The sequence below is a fragment of the Equus caballus genome, chromosome 24 (assembly GCF_041296265.1).
Source record: "Equus caballus isolate H_3958 breed thoroughbred chromosome 24, TB-T2T, whole genome shotgun sequence".
NCBI lineage: Eukaryota > Metazoa > Chordata > Mammalia > Perissodactyla > Equidae > Equus > Equus caballus.
In genome coordinates this window covers 37,688,688-37,705,112 of record NC_091707.1, presented here as the reverse complement: position 1 = coordinate 37,705,112, position 16,425 = coordinate 37,688,688, and the positions used below count along the sequence as shown (strand labels likewise).

Genomic DNA, 16,425 nt, shown 5'->3' with positions numbered 1-16,425 from the left:
TGTGATAATCATCTTATAATATAAACACGTACCTAATCAGTGCCTTGTATACCTTACATTTACACAATGTTATATGTCAATTATATCTCAATAAAGCTGGAAAAAATTAGGATTCATCAAAACAAAAACCAAAAAAGCTGTTGCTCTAACACATGTAGATGTTATCAAATTGCAGCTTGTCACCTGCCAAGTGAGGGGGTCAAGAAAGGCCTGTCGACACAGACATGTGACTTATGTTCTTACAATATATTTTAGAGAAATGATGTTTATAATATCAGTCTTTAAGAAAGTTTTAAATTTAAAAGAGGAAAGAGAAAAAGATACATAAAGATCAGCACAATAGCTAAAGCAATTAACGATTTATTACCGTACACATATAAGCACCTAAAGTTTTTTCTTTTTTACAAAAGAAGTGCAGGTTATGTGTGCATAAACTCAGAGCTTGTTTGTTAACATACGACACTATTTCTGAAATCGAGAGAGGGACAGAGAGAGGGAGAGACAGGGAGAAGAGCAGAAGGAGGAGAGAGGGAGAGAGGAGAGAGAGAGAGACCTCATTATTTCAGATGCTCTGATTCTGGACCTATCTTCTAAGCAATTACCTAGGAGCTTAAGAGAAGCTCTTCTGCTTCTGCCCTCCTCCTCTTGCCCACTTTTCCCTCCTTCCTGTTTGGATTGTAAGGAATAACTATCTTTGTTTTCCCATTTCAAATTTGACATCAAAACAGATCTGGTTACTCCTACCCATGTATGCACATAAGTACATTTCCCTGGATGACGTATGAACACTGAAAACTACACAATAGTACTAAAGAAGTTTTAGTTTCTCAGTTTTAACGGCACCCTTAATCAAGCTACCTTTGTCCTACTCCTCACCCTGCCTAATTGTCCTTTCTTGCAAACCTAGACAACATTGTATTTTTGTTTTAAGAAGAATATTTATGTGCACTCTCCTCGGTTCCTCCCCAAAATAAAAACGGGACAAACTGCTAAGTGCAGAGTAGCAACAGAAAAATTGTTTACTTGTTGAAGCCTACTACTGTACTTTTCATTTCGCTCCATGAAACCAAGAAGCAAAAGTCTGTGGTGGTTCTATCTATCCATTTTTCCAAACATTTACTTTGACTTTGTGATAGAAAAGATTATGCTATCAAATAATCTAAAAATAACTTTCTCTCTCTCTCCCTTTCTGACTCTCTCTCTCTCATGATACTTTTATGATGAAAATTCTAGGTCAAAAATTGCAAGTGAGTGAGAGCAAAGAAGAGAAAATCACCATTGTCAACAGACAGTGGGGCTGTAATAAAATCAAAGCTTGAAAATGTGCTTAACGAACTACCTCTTCTATGTAGACTCATGCAAATTCATTGTAGTTACAGCTATTGCAAATACATGAATATAACCCTAGGGAAATATGCTAGTACATTCGTGATCACATTCCTAGAGGTAAAAGCATTTCTTAGCTTTCACAGGTGCAAATGAGTAATATTCTCCCTTACCCTCCCTTGAAGGAGAACGTGGTTTCTATTCCAAGATGTAAAATTTTACAAAAGATATAGCAGCTGTATGTAATCTATAGACCTTTTTATTCATCTCAAAAAGTGATTCAACACAGTTGAATTGAAGTACGTACAAGCTGAAAAATCCTTTCAGTTTTCAGGCAATCTCATTAAACGATGAGGAGTCTACTTAGAAGTTAATCTCCTCTTTTATGTTGTCATTGAATAAAGAACAGGAATCATGCCATTAATTGTCCATCAGGAAGAACATAAGGTTTAGTTATGTTGAAACACATTGAACAAGACTCAGGTCAAGAGATCCAACAATAGCTATTGTTTTAATGCTCCTTCTTTGTTTTTTTAACATTGTGTGGTATTAAAAGATATTCTTTCATGGAGAGGTGAGCATAGATGACACGAGAACAGCAGAATATTAATAAATCTTGAAATTAGATGATGGATAAATGGGGGTTTATTACTTCATTCTCTGTTTTAAAATGTTCACAATAAAAAGTCAAATTAACAACAAAATCAAAATAATGCATATCAATAAAGGGGTGCAAGGTTTCCTGAAGGCCTCTTGGCTTCCTAGTGTTTGACTGAACAGCTGCTACGAGTAAGCTGAGACCCTGAACATAATCCAAGCTGGAGCCTGGCAGCAGAAAATTAGTGTCAGTAAAGAGAAAACTTTGCCAATAAGCAGGCAACTGAATTTTATTTCATTTTTCTTGGCAAATGAAAGATTTAGGGAAATACTTAGAGTGATTACTTAACTTCTATATTTTTATTTACTTATTGGTGCTGGCTAGCCATGCAAGTGGCAGCTAATTTTGATCCTGCCTGAGTCAGGTAACAAGGCCAAATTGTAATAATGACCAACATTTATTAAGGTTTATTATGTGCCAGGCTTATGCTAAGCATTTTATATGCATTATTTTATTTAATCTTTCCTGACAAACCTACAAGATTGGTAATAATATAATTTCCTCTTAGGTATGAAAGCTGAGGCTTAGGTAGGCTAAGTAACTTTATTGCACCAGAATACAAGCCATGGCGTTTTGATTCTAGAACCCAGGTACCTAACCATTAGAAAAGCTCGAGGCCTCTTGAAGCTCACACTATTCATTTAATACATCTCCAAATCCGAGTCTGGGTTCCCTTTAGCTATTCTTGACTTCTACGGCCTCTCCTACAACTCTAACACTGCTTCTATAACCCGGCCCCTATTCCTGTGGTCCTGTTCTGCTCTGTGGTTTAGTCTCTCATGGATTTATGTGCTCTTCTACCTCACCCAGATAAGCACTTCAGCAAGACCAGACTTGCTTCTGACTCCTTGACTCCTTTGACCTTTTGAAATTTTCACCTTACCAATTCCCAACACCGTGTACATCTGTGATGGACTGAATTGTGTCCCCTTAAATTTGTATGTTGAAGCCCTAACCAACAATGTGACTGTGATTGGAGATAAGATCTTTAGAAGGTAAATAAAGTTAAATGAGGTCATAAGGGTGGGGCCCTAATCTGAAAGGATAGTGGCCTTATAAGAAGAGGAAAACAGAGATATCTCATTCTTTCTCAGCACACAGAAGACACTTAAAGTGGGGACAGAGTGAGAAGGCAGCTGTCTACAAGCCAGGAAGAAAGCCCTCACCAGAAAACAAACCTTGCCAAATCTTGATCTGGGAGTTCCGGTCTCCAGAACTCTGAGAAATAAATTTCTGTTGTTGAAGCCACCCAGCCTATGGTATTTTGTTACGGCAGCCTGAGCAGACTAATACAACATACTATCATTCTTTTCCTTAGCTTCCACTCCAAATGCTTTTGGAAAAAAGTATAAAATGTCGTGTTTCTCTAGAGACGGCATTATGTAATTGAAAGAGCTCTAAGTTTGGAACCACAAAATTGGATTTCAAGTCATGAAATAAAAGAGAAATGTAGCAAAAACATGAAGTATTACTATTAATGCCAAATAAAGACAGCTGACCTCTTACTGACAGTCTCATGAGCTGCCTTCCCAACAGGGCTGTCAACAGACTTCTGCAATGTACTCAGAGCCTCTCTGGTGGGTCCATGACTTTGCCTTTGGTTTACCTAGAACACTGACGCTCTCTGACTTTAGCTACCTCAGCTTCTGTCACTTCCACTGCAATATGTCAGTTTCTAATCCCATTTTCTCCTTCTCTGTTACTTTATCAGAACAACAACCTATCCCCCTCCCTGCCCAGAGTAACACCTCTATCAGGAAACTTGATTCCTCCAATCATCTTTCACCTTCTCTGAGAATGTATCAGTTATTACCTTTCTTTTCTTGTATTCTGTGCATTCAGCAACAGACTAGCCCTTGACCTTGAGAACTTCTCAAGATATTTTCCCCTCTCTCTCTTCCCTTTCATTGACAAAATTCCCAAAACCTTCCTAGCCACATCTTCCACTAACATACTTTATACAGTTTGTGATGCACTTAAATTATGGTTTTGATCCTACTTGCTCCCACTTCAAGGCTTGGCTTGGAATGGCATTCAGCTCTGATCCCTGCCTATCAATTTTCCAAGGTTTGCCTAACTTGTCACTTCCTCTGTGAAACCCACTCTAAGTAATTTCTTCTGAAACTCAAAAGAACTTAGTTTGAACTTTCTTGAGAGCTTGTTTGTACTAACTGTAGTATTATTATTTCTGCACCCTTAGTACATTATAAACTCCTTAATGCTCTCAATTTAAGCTATAGTAATTATTTAATAATGTCCACCAATTACATTAATAATCAAACTAATGTCAAACAATATCATCAAGATTTCAATTCAACTGGGACAAATACAGAGTTTGGATATTTTTGGGGAAAGATCAAACTTCAATTTGAAGATGGGTAAAGAGAATCTGGGCCTATATAGATCTATACAAGAGATAAAAGGCTTAAAATCCCCATATTCATTTTCTGCCTTTATTGAAACAAAGGAACAATGGCCAACAGTAGACTGACTGGCACATAAGCGTTCAATAAATGTTGGTCGAATTATCAAAACAGTGTATGGCTGAAGTGGTCCTTGGATAATATATTAAATACAGTCACACACCATATAATGACATTTTGGTCAATGATGGACCTCATATACAATGGTGACCCCATAAGATTAGTACCATACAGCCCTAGGTATGTAGTAGGCTATACCACCTAGGTTTGTGTAAGTACACTCTGTGACATTCACACAACAATGAAATCATAACGCATTTCACAGAATGCACTCCTATTGTTAAGCAACACATGACTGTAGTGATATTTAGAAAGTTTATGGAGGGAAAGCTGATATAGAATTTTGAAGTGGTGTCTAAGGCAATTAAAACTCTGTGATTTGGGAAGCACAGAAGAGGTTACCATCTGAACTTGTTTTGTGGTCCCTGTACCAAAAGAGTTGATTGACATAAAGAGTTTCACAGGGGTATGCACATTTCTGGTGGAAGACTCAAGGAAAGCTCAAAGAATCAAAAAATCAATGATCTAGACTTTTAGAAGGAACTTTGGCATGTTTTTTTCTAGGATAATAACAGATAATTAAAAAGACAATATTAGCCATTATTATTTGGCGGCTATGGACCAGCCACTGTGCTTATATCCAGGCACATATATCCACATTAGTTCCTTTAATTATAGAACAGCATTTAGAGGAGGGCAATATCATTCCAATTTCATGGATGAAGCTAGAGTCACCGCACACCTTACTCAAGGTTTCATAGCTAGTAAAGGACACACCTAGGCTTCAGGGCCAACATTTGAACTAAGCTTTTCTGCTTCCAAATCCCATGGCCAAATTTAAACACATTGGACAGGGCTGGTATAGTCCCAACACTTCCTCATGAAAAGATAATGAAAAATTACTTTTGTTGATGGACTTTAACCAGTGTGTCTTTCAAATACCACTTAGATCTTCAATCTACCATATTCTGGAACCATCATCTGGAAATTTCTCAGGCAAGTTTGACATTTTCTCAAATCTATACTCCCATTCCTTACCCCAACTTCTGCTCACTTGCTTAAAATGTGCTGTCAGACAGACTTATGCTACTAAATGTCCATGCCACCTGTTTATTGGTTGTAATCATGCTTGCAATCAATGTACATGACTAGAAAAAGACTAGTTTTGTCAGTAATTGCTGTGAACTCTAGTCACGACTTGGCAACATCGCTTGACAACTACCAAATAAATCTATTTGTAGTATAGAATTCAGTGTAGAATTTCTAATTCTAGAAGGCAGCTATCATATAGAGACTAACACAGGACTCAAAGTGAAGGAGACTAACCTTGTGAACCTCTACTCTCTATCAATCACAATTAAAACACTATTATTTCATATTTTTTCACAAACTGCTTTGTACGGCAAAGTCATTGAGGTGTCACATTTTTCAGGTGAGGAAGCCACATCTCAGAGAAATTGTGAAGTTTGCCCACACATAGTGACTAGTCCACCTGGGGTTCCACCCAACTCTGTCTGGCCTCAGTACCTATACACTTTCCATGACATCCCACTGACTTCCATGTAAGCAAGGCCTGGCTTTTAACATGATTAGAAATGTATGAGCCAAGTTGTCATTAAACTCTTTGTGCCTTTGTTTCCTTGTCTTTAAGATGAGGAAAACACTATCCACTGCTCAGGGATTGAACAGACTACATAGATCCAACACACTTAACACAGTACCTGGCATATCATGGGCATTGATAAACATTCACTTTAATTTAAATTAATTTTTTTCAGTTATTTATTATTTAAAGTAAATTATTTGAAACAGGAACCAAAAAGGAACTTTCCATAGTTTGACATCAAGCCTCATTTTTTTCCATTTCCATGAGAGTCAATAGCATAACCATTCCACTAATGGAATCTGAAGGAACAGGGTTAATCATATTTGCTTTTAATTCTAACACTTTGAAAACTATTAACCAACATATGGACAGAGTACAGCCATTCTGTTAAACCCACATTTCTGGATCATGTGAAAAATGTAGGGTATCATCACGGATTATCTAATTGGCAAAGCAAGCATGTGCTTAAGGAACCAGCAAATCAAGGACACCAGAGATGGGAAAGGTTCCAGCTATAATGAATGCTTGCAGAATTTTATAATCTGAAAATCTAGAAAGAAGCTGTTAAAATTTAGCGCTCATTTAAATTTTGGTTTTGGATTTAGCACTTTTTAAAAAAATTTCAATATGGCGGGAGGCTTAGAAAGAAGGCATCTAAAGCTTTCCAGCACTTAAGGCACTACATGAACATGGTTCTGGAAAACTGTGAAAGTTTGTTGACTTATAGAAAATACCTAAATGTTACCAAACACTTTTTAAAATATAATACCCAATAATCTTCTCCAGAATACAATGCTTCAGTCATCTTACCTGTTCTGAAAAGTGCTTTCCCGCCTGGTTACTCACCATAGCAATCTAAACAATAATGCCTCAGTTAACGGACAATAATTGTTCAGCTCATAAATATGCCACTTTTGATAAGTTTATACAAGTAATTAGTAACTGATTAGAATATTTTATATCACATGAAAGTGGTCCTAGCTTCCTTGGCTTTTAATAAGATATGACATGTTTAGCCTCAGTGCAAGATCTTTTCCCAAATGTTTAGAAAATAAAAATGCATCGTCATACAAGGCTTTGGGAAGAACATTTTATTGCTAAGCATATCCTCGAACGAAAATGCAAATATGAAATAAAAGAGAAAAGGGAAAAGAAAAAACAGTAACATCACAACATCATAAAATGAATTCCTTAAGAGTCTGCTCATAAAACAACAGGAATATGATAGAAGCTCACATACAGAATGCACATGTCCCCATAAAATTGTCCAAATAGAAACTTACACTAAAAGGAATATAACAAACGTGTTTTTACTCAAATAAAAAAATGTAAAGAAAGAAAGCAGGAAATCAGTTCACAAGACCCCAAGACTCCAAGAACAGCAATCTTTTACAGACATCGAGATATAATCAACTTCATATAGGTTGGGCCATTAGGTTATCTAAAATTGTGCTTTGATATCTCTTTATAATCCTGTCTCCTTTAAAGACAACAAAAAAATCCAAAACTCTTAACACATTGAAATATCAGATAATGAGGAACACCTCTTTCCATACACATTAGTAAAGGCTACCATTGTTTAGATTGCGCTTTTTGCCCCATGTCTTTAAGATATTTTTCATAGTCAAATATTCATGCAACTTACAAAGACCAGCAAGAGTAGATTTCTAAATCTAAACAGCTGATTGATTTTCATCTGTACAAAAGAAATTGTATATATCTGACCCTCCCGAGGACACACGTCCTTTTTGTGTGAATATTTGTCTTGCTTTGTCTCTTGCTTTTTGGATAGCTATGGCCACACAACCAGTTTATTGTTTTTCTGTACATTGTTTCCTCTTTTCAAAAAGAAAGAAAGACAATTGGAATATAAACCGAACAAACTGAAATAAACAAATAGAAAGTAAATAACAGTTCTTAAAGCAGTATGTACATAGGTGGCTAAGGAATTATACCAGCAAAAAAGTAGTAAAATATGTAAACAAAATCTGAGAAGATTTTTTACTCTCTTTGACACAGTTAACTGTGACAAAACTAAAACTCACACTTTCTTCACATTTTAAGGTTTACTTTTTTGTTGTTTTGCTATTTTCTTTTAAAACAACATTCTCATTCCACCTCAAGACTTGAACAGTTGTCCTGTTTCAGCCATCCCATCAAACATACCATGATAAATATATCTGTATATATATTTATTTATATATATATTATACTATTAAATTCCTTTTTTGTGTGTCACAGCAGCTTTATTCATTTATTATTTATTTATTTATTTATTTTTAGAAAAGATGGGTGAAAGGAGATGTGAGCAAATGGAAGGAGAAAGTTATCCGTAAGTGTCAGGCTACAAAAGTAAATCACCATGAAAAGCGTGTTGGGGGCAGGGGAAGAACTATGTATTTTGCACTCCGTCATGCCATGTTTGGCTTGTGTGACCTTTTGTGGTTCCATCACCAGTTGTACTCCCCTATTGTCTGTTTTGATTCATTAACAGACTTTTGGCATTGTCTTTTCTTTCATATTTGCATGCATTTCAGTCAGTCACAGATCCAGCCCACCCCCCAGTGCCTCTTCCCTAGGAAAGGCTCTGTTTTAGTTTTTGGGGCTTTCTCCTTTACCACAATTTGGCTGGGCTAATGGACAGGAACAATATCGTTAAGTAAAGCCAATAGCTCTGATAAAACCAACCCTAACCCCATCTTTTCAGGGTTTGGGTGGCAAATTCTGGAATGAGATTCTGAGGGACCAGCTTTTCAAATCAATATTATCATCCATCACATGATTTTGCTATGTATTCAGCAAAGCATCTTATAGGAAACAAACAACAGATTCTAGAAACACCACAACCTGATATGTAGAGTGAACACCATGGTAGCTTTTGAGTTCATATGGCAATAGTCTCTCTTACATTTGTTTTCAGAGTTTTTTTCTTTTTCTTAACTTAGGTCCAGTCATTCTCAAAAAATAAACGAAAACCCAAAAGCCATTTTTTCCCCTCAGATCTTGAAAAGTTACACGCACACTGGCCAGAACCAGATAAGGGTGGGTTTTTTTTTGTTTGTTTTTAACGTTTTCTTTTCTTTTTTTTTGTTTTTGTTTTTGTTTTTTACATAAACCAAAAGAGAAAAACATTGTTACAGTCAAGCTTCACAAACATCATTACAGACTCACTTGGAGTTACGGAACAAGTAAGCCATGAAGTCTTCTACCTTGGGTGAAACGTTCTCAAGAGAGGGAAGCTTCCAAGTCTGCGAAAGTGGGGGAGCCATCTGCTTGCTCCAGAGCATAGTATGTGCTTTATGATACAGCAGGGCAGAAAGAACTTTCTGTCTCCGAGTGATGACTGAATCAAAGCCGCCCTGGCTGAAATTTATAGGTAGGTACATCTTTGTGTGTGTCCTTGGACAAATGGTTTTCCCCACCATAGTCATGGTATACCCCATCGCATAGTTATCACAGTTCTGACATCTGTTAAATCTCATTTCCCAAGTATTTATGTATGGTATATATAAATAATTCTGTGTTTTAAAGTCACGTATTGTTAGCGGTGTCATTTTTACACATAATACTCTTTGTCCTTGTTTTTCTGTTTCTTGTGGCCGCTCTTCGAGCTCTGCTGCTTCTCCTTGATGAGCGTGCCGTTGCTCTGGGCCGAGTTGCTGATGTAGTTACGCGTCTCGTCCACTTGATAGGACCCCTCGTCCCTGTTCCTGTACTTGTACATGGCGTACAGGAGGATCAAGATGCAGAGGGCGGCAGCAGCCACAATGCCGACGACCATCCCTGTTGTACTGCTCGACTCCCGGATCACCTCTGAGGCCCCCGGAACCCGTCTGACTCCCGGCTCCGTGGGGTTTGCTGTGGGCACATTACGGAACATGGGGGAAGTAATTAGTGGGCTCTTCAGTTTGGTGCTGTCTAGCTCATAGGCAGTGGGCAACGGAAGCAAGACTATATCAGGCTGGGGTTTGAGATCACGGTTATTCATTTTGCCAGCTGGCAATTTGGGCACCATCCCAGACGAGGAGGAAGCTGTGAAGCGGATCAGCTCAGGGGATAAAGATGTGGTAGTAGTCCTACTAGTTTCGGAGACTTTGTTAGGTCTAAAGTCCTTGGATTCCCACTTGGGCGCATGTGCTTTGTAGCCACCTTCGAAGATTGAAGTGGAAAGACTCTTATCTGTTACCAAGGAGAAGGTGGTGTAAAAATCTTCATCATCAGTAGGGGGCAGGTTAGAGTCAAAGGTTTCCCCTGAGCCATACCCAGATATCACCAAGCCATCATCATCACAACCATCGCTGCCTTGGTCCGACAAGCAAGGTAACCCCGCCTCAGAGGTCATGGACAGGGAATCTTTGGTGGTCTCAATAATGGTGAGGAGGGGGCGAAAGGTAGGGGGGAGTGTAATGGAAGGTGCACGAGTAGCAATAGGAGGGGTAGCTAAAGGGTCTTCTACAAGAAGAGGGATAACTAATTCACCTCCTGGGATTGAAAAGAAAAAGAAAAACAGAATTAGTGTACTTGTAGAAAAGCGCAATTCGTAGTCACTCTCTGTGAATGTGGTTCATAGGTTACGCCTCAGAAATTATAATAAAGTGACTTGGATCCACATATGGATTCTTTCTAGTTGTAGCCGAACCATTCTAGGCTGATTTAGAGCCCATTACATGCCTCTTGCCACCAAAACCTGAAATCTGTAGACTGAGGGCTTAGATTTGAAAGATACTCTCAAGTAATTATTCAGATAGAATTCAAACACGCTGTTTCCAGGATCTGCTTATGGAATGATGACATTCGATTAGATGATTGCAAATACTGACTGGCTATCAAAATTGTGTGTGTGTACTTGCACACATGTGTGTGCTTAATTTGTGAACCGTAGTGTTTCTTTATTGCCTTCTTGGGTTTCTACTTATTTGTTCCCATGGGTATGAGAATGACATATTCTCTATGTCACTGAGACCAAGATTAAGAAACATAAGCAACATAGTATTTTAAGTTGCTACCTATTATTGCACATTTATCAATTGCAGTCTCCTGAAATTCCCCTGACTGCTAAATAAGAACTTGCCTTGTATTGGTCTAATATTATGTTTATGCGTTGCTTTTATGCTCTATGCAATTTATGCTGAGCTGGAAGCTAGATTTTAAAAATACCCAGCCTAGATATCCATGACTTACTGGAAACTTACTTTTAGATTCAGAAATGTAGAATTAGGAAAGTGAGTTCTTTAAATCAGTGATTCTTAACTAGACTGACAAAAATATATCAGTTTATCCACGTTCACTTTTAAACATGTGGACTAGGTCAGGAGAAAGTTCAGAATAGTTCACTAAATCTTAGTGTCTTATAAATCATGGGTACCACAAATATTCTGTGGTGGATGTTACTCACCTAATTGTAGGGCCAAGGTTATTATTCATCTATTTAAGCAAGACAGTCAAGGTCCCTTCTGTGTCTCTTTACAGTGTTATTTTTCAAACAGAGGAAGAATCTCAGGAAGTCATGGTTCATGTCTCTTCATTGAATTTATTCAAAAAAATTTATTCAACTATCATTTTAAAAAACCCTCTAGCAGGGATGGCATGATGTGTCCCTGTTCCAGTTAGTTAGTTGGGATGCTAACATGATATTATTGTTGAAGGCCTCTTTCTGAGCTAGGTCACTAAGCTCTCAACCAGGTACGATGTTCTTGTGTGTTCTGCCCTCTGTCATAACTTTGCCCTGTTGGGGTGGTTGGTGTTTATCTGTTATCAGACATGACTTTTGCTGAGATGCCCCTTTGGTGACAAAGCCAGACGTGTGGCTCAATACTGCAGAGTTCTAGGGACACTCTAGGTGGACAAGCCTTTGAGCTTACACAGTCTTTCCAGGTTCTTCCTATAAAGATTGACACACAAATTAGAACCCTCCTCTCAGCTTGCCACACCTTATATCTTTCAACATTTCCTATACTTCCATTAGAACTGCTACATCTAAATTATTCAGGTTTCCAGGGTGCTAGGAGAAGGGCCTCCTGAGAAGAAAGCTATTGTACACCTGCAAAGCACCGGAGACCAACTGCTTGCACCCAAGTCAGAAGCCTTGACTCTCTCTCTAATTGCCAATGACATTGTGATACACAGAGGGAAACTGAGTTGGGCAGGGAGACAGTAATGTATATAATGTATGTCATTGGAAGGGAAGAAACAATAGAGTCCTGTATGGTCATCTCTGGCCAACCCGATAATGTTACCTTATGTGGGGAAATACAGCAAGACCCTTTCTGAGCATCTTGAGATGATATTTTGGTCTTCACTCTAAACCCAAACTTGTCTTCTAAATTCTCTGAGTTTGAAACTATGGAGCAAAATGATCTTTGCAAATTTGTCAAAGCTTCAGACTTGCTTTACTGGACCAGCATATCTGTTTTATACGTTGTGAACATATATAATTCATATATCTTGCAACTTATTTAATGAATAATTTATACACTTTTGCTGGATTTTATAAATGGGATTTGGCATGGCTCCCTAAAGGTAAGCCAGTCCTAAAACTAACCCTCAGCTAACTTTTCTCCTTATTCTCTACTACAGGGCCCCCAAGTGCTATGTTTAAGGTGATCCATGGAAGAGGCAGTGTGTAAGTAAGAGAAGAGCAGTGAGGAGAAAGAAGTGAAGGCCCGTGCAATCTGTTTGAGGGTTCCCTAGAGATTACTCAGGGATGGTTTCATTTTCCTTCAGAGCACAAGGCAGGATTTTTTTTTACCCATCTCACCTAGAACAAATGTTTAGCACGTGTGTTCCTTTCTGACACAAATACAGAGAGTTGTTTGTTCCTTAGGACAATGATAAAAATCTACCCTACATATATTAAGCAGAGAGGGAACTGGGGTAAAGGACAGGAATAACTGATTTGTTGGGAGGCAAAGGCCTAGTACAAATAAGTTAAATATAAAGGCAAATTGTCGAGAAGGATGCTAGTGTCCCTTTAAGTGAGATTAAGATCACTGTCTTCATAATTACAGAGTGGCATTCATTTGCAATTTTAGTGTACCATCTGGTGACACCCAACTGGAATCTTAAATTTGCCTGTTTTCCCCCCTCCTCTTTTCAATCTTAGCTAAAGCTTCCTCAGCGTCATTGTTGCTAAAAATCTGCAAGATCTACAAACTGCTCATTCCGCAGTGGAATCACCCCCGCTTTCCTTTGCTCTTTCCTTCTCATTCAACACACTAATGTGAGCATCTCTCTTCGAATACCAAAAAAAAAAAGTAAAAACTATCCTTTTCATAAGGCGATGGAAAGAAGGTTCTGAAGCTTGCTAATTTGTAAACAGCTTCTAAAAGTTTGGTGAGCCCCTACGTGAAACGATAAGAGCTTATTTCAGAACTAAAGTGATGGGTATGCTATTGCAGAGTTTAAATCAGAGAATCTGTCCAAACTAATCTTCAGTTTTCTTTGCCAATTTGTTATTAATCCTGGTATCAGTGACAAAAATAGTAAATGATGCCCTGTCAGGGAAATTGGAGCCCAAATTCCAGTGGTATTTAATCAATGAAATGGTAGGAGCTTTCATAACCCCCCCTTTTCTGGAATCTCAAGGAAATTGGAAGAGTATCTTCAATTCATATCTGAGATGTGGGGGTCATTATTACAAATGAGAATTATAGTGAAAATAGGTGGAAAATTTTAATAACCATAAACATAGAAGGTGCCTGGAACAGATGTGTGAGTCAGGGTGTAGAAGCAAATCTAATATCAAATTCTATTTTTAAGATTTAAGATGATCATAGTGTCCTCGGGAGTCCTAGGGCACACATCATTAGAAATTAGGAAGTGAGGGATGTATTTCTCCCATCATCAGATCCTTAAGAGAAATGACTTAGATGGTAGAAGGCTATTTAAGACTTCATGTTTATTTGTTTTCATCCGACGTGACTATCCTCAGATATGTTGGAGCAGCTGATAATATTTTTTTTCACTGCCCAGAGACTTCGGAGTCAGCGATCTATTAGAAGTCTATGCTTACAAAAGTATTCACAGAAGCAACAAGCCTAAAGTCATAAGGGGTTATAGGCAGAGTGATACAAAACCTGTAATCCATCAAACCTCTAATTTCCTATTCCATCCACAGAATTTTTCTTTGGTTTGGAATAAGAACTATCTGTATTCTTTAAAGTTAGCATTTTATACCAGGAATATATACCCTTTTTTGACAGGGTTGTGCTTTTCTTTAAACTAGAGCAATCACTAGGGCTATAAAAGGTCTATTTTAGCCCCGAAGGCTGCTCTGCTTTTTTGCTTTATGAGTGTATTTATAGATATATAATTCATACGTCTAGGGCTGATATCCAGCAAAAGGGGCTCTCTGCCATCGAAAAGACAGTGTATTAAAAATTTAATAGAACTCCTCTGAACTGTAAGAATGTTGAGGGTGATGGCGAATGTTGTGGGTCATCTAAAAGAACAAGAAGAGCAACACGAAGTTTCAGTGTGGCTCCAACCTTTGCCTCCCTGGAGATATTTGAGTCTAAGAAGCCACAAAAGTACCAAAACAATAACACTGAAGAGTGAGACTCTGGGAAAGGACACTGTGCTCCAATTCCTCCAATTTCTTTTCTGTATAGTTAGGTTCTTTACTTCGTCTCTTATTTGCATTTTTTAAATTCTTTGCTGGGAAATCCACACATAATGGGGAGGAATCATCCTTTTCCCCACTAAACTAGGTTTTGAATGATATTCGGTAATTTGGTGCCACAGAAGTGTATACTTGCAGCATATAAATATCCCAAAGCTGGTAACCATGAAATTATTCTCCATCCACTTTCAGAAAGAATAGCCATGGACAAACATGGCAAGTACCTGGGAAGAAGACACCAGAAAAACTCAAGTGTCTCAAAGGGGCTTAACTTATATTTTAATGAGATGAGAATCTCTAGGTAGAACATTGTTTTCCTAGTTTGTCTGAAATGGGTTTGATTCCAAAAGGCTACAGATTCTGATTTTTCAACATATGCCCCAGTAAGATGAGTCATAGCCCCTTGATGTCATTATACATTGTAAAATGAAGAATGTGAAGTGGACTTTTTCACTTGTTTACTGATTAAGACCTTTGCCTCTGAAGTCACTCAGACTCAGGTTAGTATCACAGCCCTATGGCTTACTAGCTGCGTGACTTTGGTCAGATTTCTTAAACTCTCCATAAAATAGAAATAATAACACAGCCTACCTCAAGCCACCAATGTGAATAATAAGAATGCATATTAATGTTAATTATAATGCATATTAAATATTTAGCACAGAGCCTACTGCCACTCCAAAATGCTAGCTACTAGAATTATTTATACTAATTTTGTTTTGGATCTATAAACACTGAAACCATCAATCACTTTCTTCTGACCATTTTTTATGTAGTAGCCTCATGCTAAAGTAGAAATATAATAATAATAAGGCTCTAGATTATTAAGGCTATTTTAAATGCAGAGTTTCAGGAATGATTTATAGTAATTCAAAGAGCTTATATTTTAAAAAAATGATTAGCCTTTTATTAAACTGACCTATGGATAGCTTTCCCAACAAAATTAAAAGCTTTCAATTCAATTAGATAAAATAATACTGCCATTAGGAAGTTCTTAGTTTTAAACCTAAAATATCATCCAATATGTCAAACTGTATAAAATCATATAAACCAAAGTAGAGAAAGCCCATTCAATAAAGCTGCTAGATTGGAAACATATCGATCATCCACCATTCAGTTTGATATTTCTACAACAGTTTCAGATAACACTAATATCTAAAATCAAAGTGAAACACATAAACCTCTTTATTTAAAAATTGTGCAGCACTTCTTACTGATCTTATGTTTCCTGAAGTGCATAAGGCAACATTGATACAAATACCTGTAAGGTCAAGGGATATTCTCACCCTAAAGTCACACAAAATGGCAGTACCTACCTGAAAAGTTTCCTAAATAAAACTTTAGATGTGAAAATCATCATGTTTCTTCTTGGTAGAATCTTAGGATCCTTTTAAAGCTTACCTGATTAAATCCTTGAGAGAAATGGCAACTATTAATAGAAAGAGAAAAGGAAAGAGAGAGAGAGAATTGTGTGCCTTCCATGTATGTGTGTGTGCTTTCACCAGTAGTTAGTTCTAGACATTGGAAGGCATCATTATCATGGGACAACACCCCAAACACCTGGGATTCTCCATGTCTTTACTCTCAGTAAAATTGATTTTGTGGCCTGCGGTGATGGTGACGGTACAATCCTGGATAACCAAACTCTACCATAGTCACTTGAGAGTACCTTATTTCCCCTTTGCTAAAGGAAAATAAAATAAAGGACTGATTCCCCTGAATGCTTTCTAAG

At 37.6% G+C, this 16,425-nt stretch overlaps 1 protein-coding gene across 42 annotated transcripts in view; it reads right to left on the bottom strand.

Annotated features, from left to right (window-relative positions):
• Window positions 1–9,143: 9,143 nt before the first annotated feature.
• Window positions 9,144–16,425, bottom strand: part of NRXN3 (neurexin 3) — a 1,504,430-nt gene continuing 1,497,148 nt past the window's right edge. For 20 of the 42 annotated variants that reach the window (XR_011432271.1, XR_011432272.1, XR_011432275.1 and 17 more), the window contains one exon: window positions 9,144–10,555. Coding sequence is in view for 36 of the 42 variants with exons in the window: in XM_070250266.1 (XP_070106367.1) it covers window positions 9,630–10,555 (926 nt within the window). In the remaining 6 variants the exon portion in view is untranslated. The remainder of the gene's footprint in view (window positions 10,556–16,425) is intronic. The other 22 variants (XM_070250277.1, XM_014735746.3, XM_070250282.1 and 19 more) reach the window with 2 other exon arrangements.